General features: G+C 48.6%; 1 protein-coding gene across 1 annotated transcript in view; it reads right to left on the bottom strand.

Annotated features, from left to right (window-relative positions):
• The window catches only part of LCK (LCK proto-oncogene, Src family tyrosine kinase), a 130815-nt gene that overhangs the window by 14751 nt on the left and 95805 nt on the right, over window positions 1-20259 (bottom strand). The window contains exon 12 of the mRNA XM_063954268.1: window positions 18117-18248. Within this exon, the coding sequence (XP_063810338.1) occupies window positions 18117-18248 (132 nt within the window). The remainder of the gene's footprint in view (window positions 1-18116; window positions 18249-20259) is intronic.

The following is a 20259-nucleotide window of genomic DNA, read 5'->3' as shown; positions in this document are numbered from 1 at the left end:
TGCGTGCGTTCAGGCACTAGAGGGAGAGCTGCCCCGAAGATATATCTGTCATTGCCAGACAATTCCTGTCTCAGAATACCACCGCCACCTATTACATTTAGGAGGCGTCCCCTGAGGCAGGTGTAATGGCAGCCAAGGCGTTGTTCTCATCTGTCCTGGCTCGCCGCATACTGTGGTTGATGTCATGGAAAGTGGACCTAGACTTCAAAAAGATCTTGGAGATACTTCACTGGGGACATTTGTTTGGGGAAGGCCTAAATAAAATAGTGTCTGAATAGCAGCCGCTTAAACGGCTTTTATCCCCACTACTAATCCTTCTGCACAGAAGGCACAAGGTACCACTTTTCTCCTACAGGGTCCACAGTAGTAACCACAGGATATACATTGGGATATGAGGTAGCAACAGCGGATTGGCACCAATGATCAAAAGCTTTCGGCCTCCCAGAATGCAATGGGCCAGTCCCCTATATCCCTGCCTCCTGGCTCAGGCAATTCAGTTTTTTGTGTTGGTGCGGCAGTAGCCGGCAACGATCTTTGGGCTGCCGATTTTGGCAGCCATAAGCTTTTTTATTTAATTTTTATATTCTTACGTTTTTTGAGCGAGTTTTCTAAAAAAAGTCTTACATGCACCTTAGAAAGAGTCGCTCCAACAACTGTCCGCCGGGTCGCGACAACGCTTACCCATGTGTACAGTGCTGTTTTGGCGGGCGTCAGTATGGAAGTACTAGCAAGTCCAGCTGATGTTACCAGGCTGTGGCCGGAGCACAAGGAGAAGGTAAGGCGTCGGTTCCGCTTAGCGGGGAAGATGCGAGACACAGCCACACTGTTTTCGGGAGGAGACTACCGAACAGTCGCTGACATGGCTGCCTCCTCAGGTGCACCAGCCCTAGGCCCCAGGGATCATAGGCTTCAGGGATTAGTGTGAGGCTGGGATCCATGGGGTTGACGTCAGCAGTGGGCAGTAAGACCTTCCCCTGGTCGCCACTCCCCCGGGTTCATGACCAGTTTCTGCAGAGTTTCCCACCATAAACCAATTTCCCGCTTCCTTCTGAGATGCTGTGCATCTAAAGGACCCAGCTGCAGCATAGGCAGCTGTGTGACTAGTGCGTCTATGTTCAGCGTCTGTGTTTACTAGGCGTTTGTGTACACTTTACGTCTGGATCCACTCAGTGTTCACTAATGTATTGATCGATCCTGGAAGCGGGGTGAAGTCTCCCTGTATCCCACTCTTCTGAGGCAGGTGATACAGCACTAAGTCTCTACCTACCATTGGGTATGAGTAGTTGGATAAGTGCCTGATGCATATGAGTCTGAAAACTATTGCTGGAGGTAATACAGTAATATGTTTCTCCTACATACTTGAAATGTATCTGTAGTTGAATATGTGCTCATATTGCTTATTATACTAATGTATAACTTGTGACTGATTGCTAGTGTGATTGCTGACTTTACTATTCCTGTCCGTTTCTGTGTATATACCGATCCTCAATGCTGGTGCAAGGCAGGGAAGGATCGGAGTGTATTTTACTTTAGCAAGCTATAAAGTGATTTCAGTCACAAAATTGTGTAGTTAACACCATACATGTGTATGATTTGTTTACCATGTCTAAGAGAGGTAAGGGTGAGGAGGTTACTCTCCACAGCAGCACCAACACTAATTTCACGTTTGTCCTGTAAAGCTGGGTTAACCTCTCAGGATCTGGTTCAAAATGGATTATGTACAAATTGTTTTAGCTTTCACCAAAGCCTCCTTAATAATCCAAGGCAGGCACAGGTTCAAGTTGAACCTCCATGGGCTTTTTTTGCCAGCTTCTATAACAGGGATAGGTTACCCTGTTAACCCTTACATGCAACATTCCCCCTGGGTTTTATCACATCCAGTCCAGTAATCTGCAGCCTTTCAACAAAAACAGGCTGAAAGGCCTGTGGAAAGTAAATCACACAGACATGAAACAACATCTTCACAGTCTACACATGTTTCAGATGGGGACACTTTGGAGGATAAGGATTTCTCGCATTCTGGTTCTGCATATAGAGATGAGGAAGAAGGTCCCAGCTCAGTGGATATACCTGAGCTAATTAGTGCTTTGAAAGCCATTCTATCCTTAGAGGAGGCAGCAGAGCCTAGTTAAAAATCCAAGGCACCTGGGTTTAAATGTCCCAAAACAGTCAGAACTGAATTTCCAGGGTCAGCACAGTAGATTATGCAAGAGGCTTGGGTCACACCCAGTAAGAAGTTTAGAATTCCAAAGAGATGAAATTCCCAATATCCTCTTCCAGCTGGGGACTGTTTAAAAAGGGAGGTGGCTCCCAAAGTAGATATGCACATCATTCGATTAGTGCGAAAATCTACATTGCCTCTTCCTTCAACATCATTAAATGATGTTATGGATAGAAAGTTAGATGGTTTTTTAAAAACCATTTTCTCCTTGTCTGGGGCAGTTGTAAGACTTCTTCAATTTGCACAGATCTGGCAGCAGTCCACCACAGATTTCTGGGTGCAAGAAGCGGTATCTCACGGTTATGCGTTTGCCTTCAAGAAACACCCTCCACAAAGATTATTTTGTACCAGCCCATCTTCAGTGGAAATGAAGGCCAGGGCCTTACAAGAGGCAGTTCAGAAGTTGCTTCAATCAGGAGTGATAATTCCAATCCCTCCTGCGCAAAAAGGACAGGGTTTCTATTCTAACCTGTTTCTAGTACAGCATTCGAGTGGGTCGTTCTGGGCCATGGTCAATCTCAAAGTGCTGAACAAGTACATTTGGGTGCCTTATTTTTATATGGAAACTTTACGTTCCATTATTTTGGCCATGGAGCCGGGGGATTTTATGGTATCCCTGGATATCCAAGATGCTGACCTGCATGTTCCTATAGCACCGTCCCATCAGTGCTATCTCAGGTTTGCTATCCTCCAGCAACACTTTTAGTTTCAGGCCCTGCCATTTGGGCTGGCCACAGCTTCACCAAAATTATGGTGGTAATGGCGGCTTATCTTCGTCGACAGGGGATACCTTGACGACCTTTTAATCCATACCTCGACGACCTGTTAATCCTGGTGCAGTCTCAGGAATTGGTTCAGTGTCATCTGCAGCAGACCATTGTTTGTTTACAGAGACACAGTTGGCTCATAAATTGGGCAAAGACGTCCCTGGTTCCGTCACAACGTATGATGCACTTGGGGGCAGTATTGGATTCCGGGCTTCAGAGAGTGTTTCTACCTCTGAACAAAATATCCACAATACTGTCAAGGATTCATGAGCTATTGCACAGTCAAAGAGTATCCATTCACGCAGCTATGCGTGTGATGGGATCAATGGTGTCGACATTCGACATGGTGGAGTACGCTCAATTCCACTCGAGGCCCCTTCAACGTCTGATCTTTTCCAAATGTAATGGGTTACATCAGACAATAAAAGCTCAGACTGTGGTCCTTCCTCTGGAAGTATGGAGGTCGTTAGCCTGGAGGCTACAAACATCCCAGATGGACAAAGGGCGACCCTTTTGGATCTCGGATTGGGAGATTCTGACAATGGATGCCATTCTTCAGGGCTGGGGAGCAGAGTCAGAAAAAGGTTGCTTCCAGGGGCAGTGGACCAAAGAAGAAAGTTGCCTGACAATAAATATATTGGAACTTCGGGACGTATATATGGCACTCACTCAGACAAAGGACATTCTTCAAGGGAAACTGGTTCAAATTCGCTCTGACAATTCAACGGCAGTAGCATACCTCAATCATCAAGGAGGAATGCACAGCCAAAGGGCAATGAAGGAGGTAAGACACACGTTAAGGAGGGCAGAACTTCATTATCCGGCATTGTCCACAGTATTTGTGCCGAGAGTCCTAAACTGGGAAGCGGATTTTCTCAGTCGACACGCCATTCATGCAAATTAATGGGCTTTACACCCCGAGGTCTTCCAGAGTCTGGTAGACAAGTGGGGGTTGCCAGGGATAGACCTCATGGCCTCTCGGCACAATTTCAAAGTGCCAGCATATAGGTCAAGAACAAAGGATCCCAAAGCGATCTTCGTGGATGATCTGTCAGTGAGATGGGACTTTCAACTAGCCTATGTGTTTCCACCAATCGCCCTATTGCCCAGAGTGATTCGGAAGGTCAAACAAGGAACGGGCGCTGAGATTATAATAGCTCCGGCATGGCCCAGAAGACATTGGTACACAGATCTGTAGAGTCTGTCAGTGAACACTACGTTGCTACTGGATCGGCTGTCTTTGATGGCGTGGCTCTTGAGACATCCAACCTGAAAGCAAAAGAATTTTCACCACAGGTAATTCATACAATGCTTAGAGCAAGGAAACCAACCTCTGCTCGCACAGTTATTTTAGAGTTTCTGGGGTCTTAGCATTCCTTCAGGCAGGAATGGATAAAGGTCGCTGTGTGGCTTCCTTGAGAGTACACGTGTCGGCATTAATGGTTTGGTTTCAAAAGAAAATTGCCAACCTACAGGATGTTCGCACTTTTTTCCAAGGGGCACTTCACATCCTACCGCCTTTTGTTCCTCCTACAGCTCCTTGGGATCTAGAAATAGTCCTAAAGGCGCTTCAATTTGCTCCATTTGAACCACTGACTCAAGTGGATCTTAAATGGTTGACAGCTAAGGCTCTCTTTTTACTAGCTATTGCCTCAGCTAGAAGAGTGTCAGATTTAGGGGCATTGTTATGTCGCGCTCCTTTTCTGAACTTTCACTCAGAGCGGTTCTCAGAACCAAATCCGGTTATCTTCCTAAGGTGGTGTCTTAATTCCAACTTAACGAAAGAAATTGTAGTGCCGGCTTTCCAAGGGCCGGACCTTTCAGTGGGAGATGCGTCATTGAATGTTGTCCGGGCTTTAAGGATCTACGTGGATCGTACCAGGGCCATCAGAAAGACAGATACTCTCTTCGTGCTCTATGGATTCAAGCAAATGCTGGCGAGGTGGCTTTGAATAACTATCTCGGAAGCTTGCTCTCGGGCCGATCTCCCTATTCCAGCTAATGGGGGTCATTCCGACCTCTTGGCAAGCAGCGGTTCTTCGCTGCGGTGCGACGGGTCGGAACTGCAGCTGCGCGGCGCCGGCATTGCGCATGCGCGTCGTTGTCGTCGCCGGGCAACAACGCCAGGACCGAAGAAAGCAATCACAGGCCCGAGATTGACAGCGGGAAGGAGGATCGGGGTGTCTACTCACCGTTTCCCGGGCGTGGTAAGACGAACACAGGTGTGTCCAGGCGTTTGGAGGATGGATGTCTGACGTCACAGCCGGGACCTTCATCGCTGGATCCGTCGCACTGGGTAAGTAGGTGCAGAGCTGGCCTTGTTCTGCACAAAACATTTTTTAGCATAGCAGGGCTGCACAAGCGATCGCAGCCCTGCTATGCTAAAATACACTCCCCAATAGGCGGCGTCAAGTTGATCGCAAGAGCAGCAAAAAGTTGCTACGTGCGATCAACTCGGAATGACTACCTATGTCTCTGCTCATTCTACTCATAAGGTAGGTCAATCTTGAGCAGAACGCCGTGGTGCCTCAGCTGAACAGATATGTAAGGCAGCCACATGGTCTTCCATCAACACATTCATTAGACATTATGCCTTTGATACCTTTGCCTCTCAGGACGCTGCATTCGGGTGAAGGATTCTCCTGTCCAATCAGGAGCGTCCCCTCCACTAAATTTGCTTTCAGACATCCCAATGTATATCCTGTGAACACTACTGTAGACCCTGCAGGAGAAATACGTAGTTATGGTAGACTTACCGTCGATAACTTTATTTAAGTCCACAGTATCCACAGGGATCCTACCTTCTTACACCCACTAACCTCTTCCTTCTTGTAAGGAAATGTGTGTATGTGTGTGTCATGCCGCCGCGCTTGCCCCTTCGGGTGCGCTGGGCTTCCTGGCGGCCATCCCCGCTGGTGGTCCCCGGCTCCTGGTGCTCCGTTGGCGCTGGTCCCGGCGGACGTTCGGGGGGCGGGCGCCGCGGGTACGCCCGGCGTCCACGGAGTTCGGATGGGCGGGCGACGTCATCGGCGCTCTCCGTCAATCAGATAGAGGCGGGAAGTTCAAATTCAGACGCCGGACAGAGCTCCGGCGCCTGAGTATCTTCTCTCTCCTAGAAGAGTGAAACTCCAGCGCTCCTGTTCTCTAAAATACTTCCTAACTCTGCTGCATGGACTTCTGTGCTCCCAGCTTCCTGTGCTTCAGCATTCAGCGTTCTACCTCTGCTGCACGGATTCCTGTGCTTCAGCATTCAGCGTGCCTCTCTGCTGCACGGACTTCTGTGCTCCCAGCACCGTGTGTTTCTGCAACGCTCACAAGCATCTGTCACTGTGTGTTTCTGCAGCGCTCACAAGCGTCCGTCACTGTGTGCTTCTGCAACGCTCACAAGCGTCAGTCACCGTGTGCTTCTGCAACGCTCACCAGCATCAGTCACCGTGTGCTTCAGCATCACTCACGAATCCTCTGAATCACTGTGCGGTCAGCATCGCCCTTAAATTCCTGTCTCTGGGTTTATCAGCCGCAACCTCGGTGTTCCTCAGCATCACTCACTGCGATCCTTCAGCATCACTCACAGTATTCACCAGCACCGTTCTCAAGTCCTTGTCTTTCAGGTGGATTCCAGTATCCGTCACGAATCTTGCCTGTCGCAAAATCCTGCATGAAGAAAACCTACATTCGGCCATCTCTACTTCGACCCAGCTGTGGTTCCTCTTCCCGGTCACCGGAAGAACCCCCGAGTTCACAACACCCTCAACCCAGGTCAATGATAGTATACTCAGGCCTCATGGACCCGGGGGATTGGAACACAGAGTCGAGCGCCATCCAAAGTTTGGCTTCCCGAGTTCAGACTCAGGAGGCGACATAGGGCCAGGTGATGCAGTATCTCCAGGAATTGTCCGGCCGATTGGATCAAATTCAAGCATCCTTAGCTTCCGTAATTCCAGTTTCAGTTCCCCTTTCCAGTAACGTCCAACCTCCGGCCGGTACCAGGTCACGCCTTCAGCTTCCTACTCCTTCCCGCTATAATGGGAATCCAAAGAATTGCCGTGGTTTTTTAAACCAGTGAGAGGTGCACTTCGAGCTTCTCTCTCATAATTTCCCTACGGATCTAAGGTGGCGTATATGGGCCCTCATTCCGAGTTGTTCGCTCGGTAAAAATCTTCGCATCGCAGCGATTTTCTGCTTAATGCGCATGCGCAATGTCCGCACTGCGACTGCGCCAAGTAAATTTGCTATGCACTTAGGAATTTTACTCACGGCATTTTCATTGTTCTGGCGATCGTAATGTGATTGACAGGAAATGGGTGTTACTGGGCGGAAACAGGCCGTTTTATGGGCGTGTGGGAAAAAACGCTATCGTTTCCGGAAAAAACGCAGGAGTGGCTGTAGAAACGGAGGAGTGTCTGGGCGAACGCTGGGTGTGTTTGTGACGTCAAACCAGGAACGACAAGCACTGAACTGATCGCAGATGCCGAGTAAGTCTGAAGCTACTCAGAAACTGCTACGAGGTGTGTAATCGCAATATTGCGAATACATCGTTCGCAATTTTAAGATGCTAAGATTCACTCCCAGTAGGCGGCGGCTTAGCATGAGCAAATCTGCTAAAATCCGCTTGCGAGCGAACAACTCGGAATGAGGGCCATTATTTCCCTGCTCGAAGGGTCAGCGTTGGATAGGGTGTTTCCGTTATGGGAACGATCTGATCCCGTGGTTTCCAACTACACCAACTTCATCACATCCTCTCGAAGAATCTTCGACGAGCCCAGCAGGATGACCACTGCTTCTTCTGACTTGCTCCGTGTCCGTCAGGGCTCCCGCTCCGTGGGTCAGTACGTGGTTAATTTCCAGACCATTGCCTCTGAACTTCGCTGGAATAATGACGCCCTGAGGGCTGCCTTCTGGAACGATCTCTCCGACCGGCTGAAAGATGAGTTGGTCACTAGGGATCTGCCGGATCCATTAGAAGAGTTTATCTCCCTCTGCGTCAAGGTGGATCTTCGGATGCAGGAGCGTGGAGGAGAACGTAGTCGTTCAGATCGTTCCAGGTTCCGGCTTCCTCCTCCTAGGCCGGCGGCTGTACCCAGTCCGGACGAACCCATGCAAATTAACCGGTTCCGACTGTCTCCGGAGGAACGACAGCGTCGTCGTGAGGGTAAACTTTGCCTTTACTGTGGAGCCGCAGATCATTTCCTCAAGTTTTGTAAATCCCGTCCGGGAAACGGGCAGGCCTAGCTTGTTCCGGAGGAGTCAAGTTGGGAGTCACGTCCAAATCTTCTCCGACTTTGGATTGCTTACTTTCCGTGTCATTGACCTCCAAGTCCGTTGCCAAATCTTTTAATGCCCTATTGGACTCTGGGGCTGCTGGGAATTTCGTTTCTTTCTCCTGTGCCCAAGGTCTGGATTTAAAGTTGCGGTCTATCAAACGGCCTATTTCATTGACTGCTATTAATGGAACCAGAATATCCAATGGCCTCATTACATATCGCACAGAGCCCGTTAGGCTGCAGGTCGGAGCGCTACATCAAGAACATCTGGAGCTCCTAGTGATTCCGGAGATGCCTCACGACCTTGTCCTCGGGTTGCCTTGGCTCAAACCCATAATCCCCACGTCGACTGGAAGTCTTCACAAATTCTGTCTTGGAGTTCATTCTGTCTCACTAATTGCCTTACTCCCGTCTGTCCGCTCCGTGCATCTTCTAGGTCGGACGAGGAGCTCATTCCGGAGGCTTATCGGGAGTTCACGGATGTGTTCTCTGAGCAGGCGGCTGATCAGTTACCACCCCATAGACTTTGGGACTGCCCCATTGACCTCATCCCAGGGAAGATGCCACCTCGGGGTCGCACTTACCCCCTGTCTCTACCTGAGACCCAAGCTATGTCAGACTATATTAAATCCAATCTTCTTAAGGGATTCATTCGCCCCTCTATCTCTCCGGCTGGAGCAGGTTTCTTTTCGTGAAGAAGAAGGACGGGGGGCTGAGACCATGTATCGATTATCGTGGCCTAAACGATATCACCATCAAAAATAAATATCCCTTGCCGCTAATTACGGAGCTATTTGATAGGGTGCGTGGAGCCCACGTTTTTTCGAAGCTCGACTTGAGAGGAGCATATAATCTTATACGTATCCAGCAGGGGGACGAATGGAAGACCGCCTTCAATACCCGAGATAGGCATTACGAATATCTGGTGATGCCGTTCGGCCTTAGCAATGCTCCTGCCGTTTTCCAGGGATTCGTTAACGAAATCTTCCGAGACATGTTATACCAAAGTGTAGTGGTGTATTTAGACGACATCCTGATTTTTTCCAAAAATCTTGCAGAACACAGGACACAGGTCAAAGAGGTACTTCTCCGACTACGAAAGAATCGTCTTTACGGCAAGATTTCCAAATGCACTTTTGAGGTATCGTCAATTCCGTTCCTTGGCTATGTCATCTCGGGTACGGAGCTTCGTATGGATCCGGAGAAACTCACTGCCATTCGTGATTGGACTCAGCCTCTCTCTTTGAAAGCAGTACAAAGGTTCTTGGGCTTTGCGAACTACTACAGGAAATTCATTAAGGGTTTTTCCACCATAGTTGCACCCATTACCGCATTGACCAAAAAGGGTTCCAACCCGAGTTTGTGGTCTCTCGAAGCTGTGGAAGCTTTCACCCGGTTGAAATCAGCTTTTGTATCAGCTCCGGCACTCCAACAACCAAATTTCGAAGAACCGTTCTTCCTGGAGGTCGATGCTTCCTCAGTCGGAGTCGGAGCCGTTCTTTCCCAGTATTCTTCGGACAAGAAATTGCATCCATGTAGGTTCCATTCTCGTAAGTTCTCGCCTGCTGAGCAAAACTACACTATTGGAGATCAGGAACTGTTGGCAATAAAGTCCGCCTTGGAAGAATGGAGATACTTGTTAGAAGGTGCAAAACATCTGATTACTATTTACACCGACCACAAGAACTTATTGTACATCAAGACCGCACAATGCTTGAATCCCCGTCAGGCCAGATGGGCACTTTTCTTTACTCGATTCTCCTTTGTTATTAAGTACCGGGCCGGGACTTTCAATACAAAAGCTGACGCTCTGTCTCGTTCCCTAACTGCCTCAGATGAAGAGAATTCCTTTGAAAGGAGTTTAATCCTCAATCCAATCTCCATTTCCGCTGCTTCCACTTCTCTAGATCCTCCTCCTGGAAGAATGTTAGTGCCAGTTGAATTCCGACCAAGAATACTACAGTGGGCCCATATCTCCAAGTTCTCCGGTCACCCGGGGGTCCAAAAAATTTTCATATTCCTGCGAAGGTCTTACTGGTGGAATACCATGAGGAGGGATATACAGGATTATGTTAGTTCCTGTCCTCAATGCACACAGCACAAAATTCCTCGTCTGCCTCCTGCCAGATTGCTTCATCCTTTGTCTATCCCAAGGAAACCCTGGACCCATATTTCTATGGACTTCATTACCGAGTTGCCCCACTCCAAAGGTTACAATACCATCTGGGTGATTGTCGACCGTTTTTCGAAGATGGCACACTTCGTTCCGTTGACCGGTCTACCGACAGCTCCCAAACTGGCTCTGCTATTTATCCGGGAGCACTTTCGGTTACATGGCTTACCTCTGGAGGTGGTCTCAGATCGAGGGGTACAGTTCACCGCCAGGTTTTGGAGAGCTCTCTGTTCTGCCTTACGAATTAAACTCAAATTCTCGTCTGCCTATCATCCCCAAACAAATGGGCAAACCGAACGAGTCAACCAGGATTTGGAGACTTTTCTCCGCGTTTATCTCTCTCCTTCACAGGATGACTGGGTTGAACTGTTACCCTGGGCAGAGTTTGCTCATAACCATTTGTTTCATTCCTCCACTGGCGAATCTCCGTTCTTCATCAATTACGGGTTCCATCCACGGGTTCCAGAATTACCAATCCTTCCGTCGGAGGAGGTTCCGGCTGTAACTTCCACGTTACAACATTTCAGTCAAATTTGGAGTAGGGTTCATGCTAGCCTCAAGAAAATCTCCGTCCAATACAAATTCTTTGCGGACAAGAAACGGCGGACCGCTCCTCAATACAAAGTTGGCGATAGGGTATGGCTCTCCACCCGCAACCTCCGTCTAAAAGTACCCACTATGAAATTTGCTCCAAGGTTCATCGGTCCTTACCCTGTTTTACAAGTCCTGAATCCTGTGGTCTGCAAATTGGGTTTGCCTCCTCACTTTCGTATACCAAATTCTTTCCATGTCTCTCTCCTTCGTCCCCTCATACTAAATCGTTTCCATTCAGAGCCTTCTAGTTCAACCTCAGTAGAGACTGAAACTGGAACAGAATTTGAGATCAAAACTATTCTGGACTCTCGTTACTATCACAAGAATTTACAATATTTGGTGGAATGGAAGGGTTATGGACCTGAAGAAAGAAGTTGGATAAAGGCTTCTGAGGTCACCGCTCCCCGACTAATTCAGATCTTTCATTCTAGACACCCAACAAAACCAGGAAAGTGTCCTGAGGCCACTCCTAGAGGAGGGGGTACTGTCATGCCGCCGCGGCCGCCGCGCTTACCCCTCCGGGTGCGCTGAGCTTCCTGGCGGCCATCCCCGCTGGTGGTCCCCGGCTCCTGGTGCTCCGTTGGCGCTGGTCCCGGCGGACGTTCAGGGGGAGGGCGCCGCGGGTACGCCCGGCGTCCAGGGAGGTCGGATGGGCGGGTGACGTCATCGGCGCTCTCCGCCAATCAGATAGAGGCGGGAAGTTCAAATTCAAATGCCGGGCAGAGCTCCGGCGCCTGAGTATCTTCTCTCTCCTAGAAGAGTGAAACTCCAGCGCTCCTGTTCTCTAAAGTATTTCCTACCTCTGCTGCATGGACTTCTGTGCTCCCAGCTTCCTGTGCTTCAGCATTCAGCGTTCTACCTCTGCTGCATGGACTTCTGTGCTTCCAGCTTCCTGTGCTCCAGCATTTAGCGTGCCTCTCTGCTGCACGGATTCCTGTGCTTCAGCATTCAGCGTGCCTCTCTGCTGCACGGACTTCTGTGCTCCCAGCACCGTGTGTTTCTGCAACGCTCACAAGCATCTGTCACTGTGTGTTTCTGCAGCGCTCACAAGCGTCCGTCACCGTGTGCTTCTGCAACGCTCACAAGCGTCAGTCACTGTGTGCTTCTGCTACGCTCACCAGCATCAGTCACCGTGTGCTTCAGCATCACTCACGAATCCTCTGAATCACTGGCCCTCATTCCGAGTTGTTCGCTCGCAAGGCGATTTCAGCAGAGTTACACACGCTAAGCCGCCGCCTACTGGGAGTGAATCTAAACTTCTTAAATGTGCGACCGATGTATGCGCATTTTTGCGATCAAAAACGAGTTAGCAGTTTCTGAGTAACTCCAGACTTACTCTGCCTGTGCGATCAGTTCAGTGCTTTTCGGTCCCGGCTGACGTCAGAAACACACCCAGCGTTCGGCCAAGCACTCCCACCGTTTCTCCAGACACGCCTGCGTTTTTTCCGGAAACGGTAGCGTTTTCAGCCACACGCCCATAAAACGCCATACATCCGCCCAGTAACACCCATTTCCTGTCAATCACAATGCGATCGCCGGAGCGATGAAAAAGCCGTGAGTAAAATTACTTTCTTCATAGTAAAGTTACTTGGCGCATGCGCAGTGCGAACATTACGCATGCGCACTAAGAGAATTCTCACTGCGATGCGATGAAAAATACCGAGCGAACAACTCGGAATGAGGGCCACTGTGCGGTCAGCATCGCCCTTAAATTCCTGTCTCTGGGTTTATCAGCCGCAACCTCGGTGTTCCTCAGCATCACTCACTGCGATCCTTCAGCATCACTCACAGTATTCACCAGCACCGTTCTCAAGTCCTTGTTTTTCAGGTGGATTCCAGTATCCGTCACGAATCTTGCCTGTCGCAAAAATCCTGCATGAAGAAAACCTACATTCGGCCATCTCTACTTCGACCCAGCTGTGGTTCCTCTTCCCGGTCACCGGAAGAACCCCCGAGTTCACAACACCCTCAACTCAGGTCAGTGTTAGTGTGTTCTTCTCGCCTGATTAGGGCTCATATGATGCTCCTGCCTTGAGCTTTGGAAAAGAACTGAATTGCCTGAGCCAGGAGACAGGGATATAGGGGACTGGCCCGTTGCATTCTGGGAGGCCGAAAGCTTTTGATCGTTGGTGCCAATCCGCAGTCACTACCTCATATCCCAATGTATATCCTGTGGATACTGTGGATACTGTGGACTTAGGAGAAATAGAGTTATTAACGGTATGTCTACCATAACTACGTATTTCATTCTTTTTGGCCTTAAGGGAAAGCAAAAGGTCAGGCATACCCGAGACAATCTCGTGTTCAAAAAACCACCAACCCCAAGGCGAAACAATACTGGGCTGCCCGTCAGCCTGCTTCAAAACATGACATTCCTGCTGCATGACAGGGCGGGCCTCCCCCTGGGGGACCCCAGAGTGGAGGCCAACTTCTACAGTTCACACAGGTCTGGATAAAGACCACTTCAGACGTATGGGTACTGGAAGTTGTCTCTCACGGGTACTCTGTCTCCTTCAAGAAACATCCCCCACGCCAATTCTGCACTATGGCTCTCCTTTTGGATCAGTTAAAAGTGCAAACTACACAAACGGTTGTGATTTCTCTCTTGAGTTTAGGAGGGGTTGTGCCGGTACCTCAGTCCCTTAGAGGCAGAGGATACTACTCAACCCTGTTTCTAGACTGAAACCCAGTGGGCCTTTTTGTCCTATACTCAACTTCAAATCGCTGAACAAGTTTGTGAGAGTGTCCAAGTTTCGAATGGAAACGCTGCGCTCAGTTGTGCTGGCTATGGAAACCTGAGACTATATGGTATCCCTGGATATACAGGATGGCTACGGCTCCTCGGATCTTCACCAAGGTCATGGCCGTGATGATGGCTCATCCCCTTCGCCAGGGAGTCAGAAATCTGCCGTACTTAGACGACCTGTTGATTCTGGCAAATTCCTACAAAGTCCTCCTCATCTGCAACTGACGGTAACCTTCCTGCAAGCCCACGGGTGGCTTATCAATTGGAAGAAGTACTCACTGGTCCCAGCTCAGAGCATGGTGCACCTGGGGGCACTCCTGGACACACACAGTCAGAGACTGTTTCTGTCTCCAGAAATAGTCCTGAAGCTTCATGACAGGATAACACTCGGCAATGCAAGTACTTGGCCTGATGGTGTCGGCCTTCGACATGTTAGAGTATGCTCAATTTCATTCCCGCCCACTACAGAGGTTAATATTTTCCAAATGGGACGGCCTGTCTCATCGGATCAGATCTTACACGATCTCTTTGACTCCAGAGTTTCATCTGTCACTGACTTGGTGGCTCCAGGACCAGCAACTGAGCAGGGGCCGTTCCTTCTGGGTCCCTGACTGGGTCCTGCTGACAACAGACGCTAGTCTGCGGGATGGGGAGTGGTGTTGAAGCAACACTCTTTTCAAGGTCGTTGGACCAAGGAGGAATCACTCCTGCCATTAAATATTCTGGAGCTAAGGGCAGTGTTCAATGCACTATCTCTCACCCTGCCTCTAGTACAGAACAGGCCTGTTTAAGTATGATCAGACAACACCACCACGGTGGCATACATAAACCATCAAAGTGCCACTCGAAGACGCATGGCAATAATGGAAGTGTCAAAAATCCTTTGTTGGGCAGAACGCCATCTGCTAGTCATATCGGCAGTGTTAATTCCGGGTGTCCTGAACTGGGAAGCGGACTTCCTCAGTCGCAGGACGTGCACGCCGGCGAGTGGAGTCTTCATCCAGAAGTCTTTCAACTCCTAGTGGACAGGTGGGGCCTACCGGTCGTAGACCTCATAGCGTTTTGACACAATCACAAGGTTCCGGATCAAGGACCAGGTATCCTCAGCAGTGTTCGTGGACGCACTGGCGGTTCCATGGACCTTTCAGCTGCCCAATGCGTTTCCTCCAGTGTCACTCCTGCCCATGGTCCTACGGAAGTTCAAACAAGAAGGAGGATCACTACTTCAAGTCACTCCAACGTGGCTCAGACGGCAATGGTTCTCAGACCTGCAGGGTCTGTCGACAGAGCATCCACTTCTATTTCCTCAGTGCCCAGACCTCTTTGTACAGAGCCCTTGTCTCTACACAGACCTGGCCAGACTGGCTTTGACGGCGTGGATTTCAAAGCTTCACTCTTGAGGGCCAAAGGATTCTCCGAGGTGGTTATCCATACTATGCTGAGGAGCTCTCAGTACCTAGAGGCGGGGTTATAGAGGAGGCCCCAGTGCATCCTTGGACAGCCTAAAGCTTTAGCCTGTTGGTGCCTCTGGATCAAGATCCACTCTACACCCTGATGTTTTCCCTGTGGAACCCAGTGTACCTCGCAGAAAGTGTGTTAACCATGGTAAGTCTACCATAACACTCCTTTTTTCACCCACTGTTTGCCTAGATAATTTATTTAATCTACATCTAGGTACCAGGAATGCCAGGAGAAACACATAACGATGATCTACAGATAGCCCAGTCAGCCGGCAGGGTGAAAAGGTGTAATCATGTGATTGCGAACAGACACATATACCCCTGTCAGATGCCTGAGGGCAGGTACAAAGACATGCTACTAACCATGACGACTGTTGTCAGTGCTAGCTAGCAGGTTGTGATGGCATATTTACTGCTAAAGCTGATAAGTGCTTTCTTTAATGCTCATGTACTGTATGTATGTATGTATATATTAGATGACTGTGAGCGTATTTTGCAAGTTTTTTTTATTTGTGCACAAGAAAGAGCGTTGTACAGTACCTGTGGAAGGGTTTTAGGTGAAACAAGAGCGTAAGTGTATTTCTGTATGACTGACATTGGGACATGCACTATACACCTTATGCATTTTGTCATTTTTGCAACTTGGTTACATATCCATTATTTTTTTTAGTGAATGCATTTTAGGTCTGTGAATTTGGACACTAGTACATTAAATTCAGCGTCAGGCTTTTTATGCACCATGCTTTCCAAAAGGGTTCAGAATAGCATTTTACCCTGTCCTACCGGCAGTGCACATGCGCAGGACCCACACTGCGTGTGCATGCGCTGGGGACATGCGATTGCATCTAAGTGATGCGAACATCTCTGCCTGATTGACAGGCAGAGTCGTTCGCCGGATGGGCCAGGGCGGTGTTGCGGGCTTGGTGTGGGTAAAATGGGGGTGGGGCGGTGCCATTTTTGGGACGGTCGAGTGAAGTCACATGTGGCCGCTGCGACCTGTAAAATGGATGCTCTGCGTCTGTCTTCGCAGCCAGGCTGTGCAAGCACAGGGCATCCACAATTCAGCTATGTGATCGCAAATCGAATTACGATCGCATCGCTGTCAGCCACTTGCATGCTGGGCGGCCTTGCCCTGTGCTGGGTGGCCCCCAGCTTGCGATTGTTTTCAATAGTAGTTTTGCAATCTTAGCAAAAACACTAATGAAGCTGAACAAGGGGGGTAATTCCAAGTTGATCGCAGCAGGATTTTTGTTAGCAATTGGGCAAAACCATGGGGGTAATTCCAAGTTGATCGCAGCAGGAAATTTTTTAGCAGTTGGGAAAAACCATGAGCACTGCACGGGGGGTAGATATAACATTTGCAGAGAGTTAGATTTGGGTGGGTTATTTTGTTTCTGTGCAGGGTAAATACTGGCTGCTTTATTTTAACACTGCAATTTAGATTGCAGATTGAACTCACCCCACCCAAATCTATCTCTCTCTGCACATGTTATATCTGCCTCCCCTCCAGTGCACATGGTTTTGCCCAACTGCTAACAAAGTTCCTGCTGCGATCAACTCAGAATTACCCCCCATGTGCACTGCAGGGGAGGCAGATATAACATGTGCAGAGAGAGTTAGATTTGGGTGGGGTGTGTTCAATCTGCAATCTAATTTGCAGTGTAAAAATAAAGCAGCCAGTATTTACCCTGCACAGAAATATAATAACCCACCCAAATCTAACTCTCTCTGCACATGTTATATCTGCCTCCCCTGCTGTGCACATGGTTTTGCCCAATTGTTATCAAAAATCCTGCTGCGATCAACTTGGAATACCCCCCAATGTCCTGAATGCTTAGTTATACTATCAGTGTATGAGAGCGTGCTCCTGGACATCTTCCTCCACACCTCACAGCTGCTGAGATCACTGGCGTAAGCTGGCCTGAGAGTCAGTCTACAGCATAAAGAAAATGCTGTCTCATGGGCAACGGGGTCACAGAACCACACACACACACATACACACACTACTTTCTTTTGACTGTCTGCACAGTATACTAAAATTACTATTAGGGGAGATGTAAGAACTAAGAAGAGATGGTTAAGTGCCAAATGTTTGACACTTACATTGAACTTTGATATGTATGAAAGCAGATGACATATAGAAAAATCACCTTTCTCTACATTAGCTGCAAACATTTAACGATTCACTGTCTGCATACTTATGAACTCTATGGGGACGGAAAGTCATTCAGATGTTATAAATAAAACTATTAACGCACTTTTGTGGCTTATCATTCCTTCACATATCAGCAAGATTACTTGCTGGTATGTGTACAAACCTGCAGCAGCTGAACAGCTTCTGTGGGGGTATCAGGCTGTACATCAGATCTTGCAATGTTTGCAAGATTTCACGCATGCAAAGTGGGGCTGGCTGGGAGGTATGACATGGCGCATCAGCACTTGGATGATGCCCTGTGGGTCTGGCAGGAATCGCCAGAGGGTGGAGTTTCTCACACCCACTCTGCGGCAGAGATGTTAATATATCTCAACGTTATTGCTTCCTGCTTCACCTCGATAATGGGCAAAGCAGGAAGAGCTATATTAGCTCTATAAGTCTAACGGCGGGATATAATGGAGTCTGAGATCTCCAGAGGTGCGGGATGCTGGCCAATCTCAGACTGTTTTAAAGGGGCAAACACATGACAAAACCATGCCTTGTAAGTGATTGCCCCTTTAAAAAAAGTCTGAGATCGGCCAGAATCCTGCAGCTTTGGTGATCTTGGACTCCATTACATCTCGCTGCTGATCTCTCTACACTTTATCTCTTTCCAAACTTTGATAAATCTCCCCCTATAGTTTTTTCTATTCACACATTTAATCACAAACCATCTTCAATCTTTACTACAACTCGCCTGGGTATGGGATCCGCCCATATGTGATAATTTCAGTCAGGAGGACACCAAATGACCATACATCAGATTTAATGGTAAATGTTCCATAATTTATTGCTTCAGGAGCTGTCCATTTTATAGGAAACTTGGCACCTGCAATTGAGGAAGAATTGTTAATGTAATAAAACAGCAACATTAATAGATTTGTATAGTCCCTGAATTCCAGAACAAGCACTGACACAGCTTTTATCAGCCTCTTACAGGTTCAGGCACTAAAGACCCGAAATGGGGCCCTCCGTTCTCTTTCACATCCATACCCCCAGGACCCATTTCTGGCTTTTACTGAAAGCCCAAATTCTAATCAAGTCTGTTTAGGCATTTCCTGGGGGTTTAAAATACATAGGCCAGAAACCTGGGACAAACATCTCTCCTGTTTATCACTTTACCAGTGCTTCTATCACAGTAAGTATTGATAGCGAGTAGTTGCCCTCTGTAGAGAACTGGTAACGTATGGTAATGTATGGATTACAGTTCTTGGAGCTGCATATATAGGGTCATAGCTTTCACTCATGACAGTACTTCTACTTTGTGAAGCATGGTGAATACAATGATTAGCAGTAGCCACACAGAAGCATACATTTTTATGTGTTATTTATTAACACTTATTTCTATAGCACCAGCAAGAGTTTGATACATGAGGTATAAGTGCCACATATGGGTAAAAGGTGCTTAGAGAGCTGTGTCAGCCTATCACCCAGCAATATTGGTTGATTGAGTGTAGAAAAAGAACACACGTAAGTTTTGTGTGGAGTGGTTGTAATTGAGTAGAAAAGTAAAGATGTGATGTAATCGGGTAAAGCTAGGAAGGTTAAGTGGTTGCTACAAGAATTTGATAAACCTGTCTGAAGGGGTGAGTTATCAGGGAATACTTGAAGTTTAGGAGGCTAAAGTAAAGTCTTATTGTGCGAGAGCATTCCACAGACGTGCAGCCCTACAAATCCTGTGACAGGAATTAGGAGCAGATAATAAGAGTGGATGTGGGACAGGGATATGATGTAATGTGGAGGGATTGAATTTGGAGATATTTTGAGTTAGATGAAGAGATGTATCTTAGTGTACGGCCTTGTGCTTTAGTAGAAGTATTTTATAGCAAAAGTAAGTAAAACAATTGTTAAACATTATGAAAATGCTCCACAATGTGGAGCAATGGTTGCCATGCTAAAAGTTTATTTTTGATACAATGGTGATTCTCATGTAAAAAAATAATGTCTCTAATTTTCTCGTACGTCCTAGAGGATGCTGGGGACTCCAAAAGGACCATGGGGTATAGACGGATCCGCAGGCAGGAGCTTGGGCACACTATAAAGACTTAAGACTGGGTGTGAACTGGCTCCTCCCTCTATGCCCCTCCTCCAGACCTCAGTTAGACTTTGTGCCCAGGAGTGATGGGTCACACACTAGGGGAGCTCTACTGAGTTTCTCTAAAAGACTTTATGTTAGGTTTTTTATTTTCAGGGAGACCTGCTGGCTACAGGCTCCCTGCAGCGTGGGAGTGAGGGGAGAGAAGCAGGACCTACTTCTGTGAGTTTCAAGGCTCTGCTTCTCGGCTACTGGACACCATTAGCTCCAGAGGGTTCGATCACTTGGTTCGCCTAGCTGCTTGTTCCCGGAGCCACGCCGTCAACCCCTCACAGAAGCCAGAAGAAAGAAGCCGGGTGAGTATTAGAAGAATAGAAGACTTCAGTGACGGCAGAAGACTTCAGTAACGGAGGTACAGCGGTCGCGCTGTGCTCCATGCTCCCACGCAACAGCACTCACAGGGTGCAGGGCATTCCCCCGCCAGCTTGGTAGTGCGCGCTACGCGCCATTGACTCCCCCGTCGCCGGCATTCACGGGTGCAGGGCGCTGGGGGGGGGGGGGAACACCCTGAGCAGCAAATTTCCTTACAAGGGGTTTGGTTTGGCGCTGCCGGGGGCTCCGTGTCCCGGACCCCCGTCAGCGCGTGTTAGCGCACTGTGTGCTTCTCTCCCCCGCCGCTGGCTCCCGCAGGTGCAGTGCGCCGGGGAGGGAGCGTCCTGAGCGGCACATTAAACATGAGAGGCGCTGCCGGGGGCTCCGTGTCCCGGACCCCCACCGACGCATGTTAGTGCTCGGCACGCCTTCT

The sequence above is a fragment of the Pseudophryne corroboree genome, chromosome 2 (genome assembly GCF_028390025.1).
Source record: "Pseudophryne corroboree isolate aPseCor3 chromosome 2, aPseCor3.hap2, whole genome shotgun sequence".
NCBI classification, from domain to species: Eukaryota; Metazoa; Chordata; class Amphibia; order Anura; family Myobatrachidae; genus Pseudophryne; species Pseudophryne corroboree.
The sequence above is the reverse complement of the archived record's forward strand: the minus strand, read 5'-3'. Positions and strand labels throughout refer to the sequence as shown.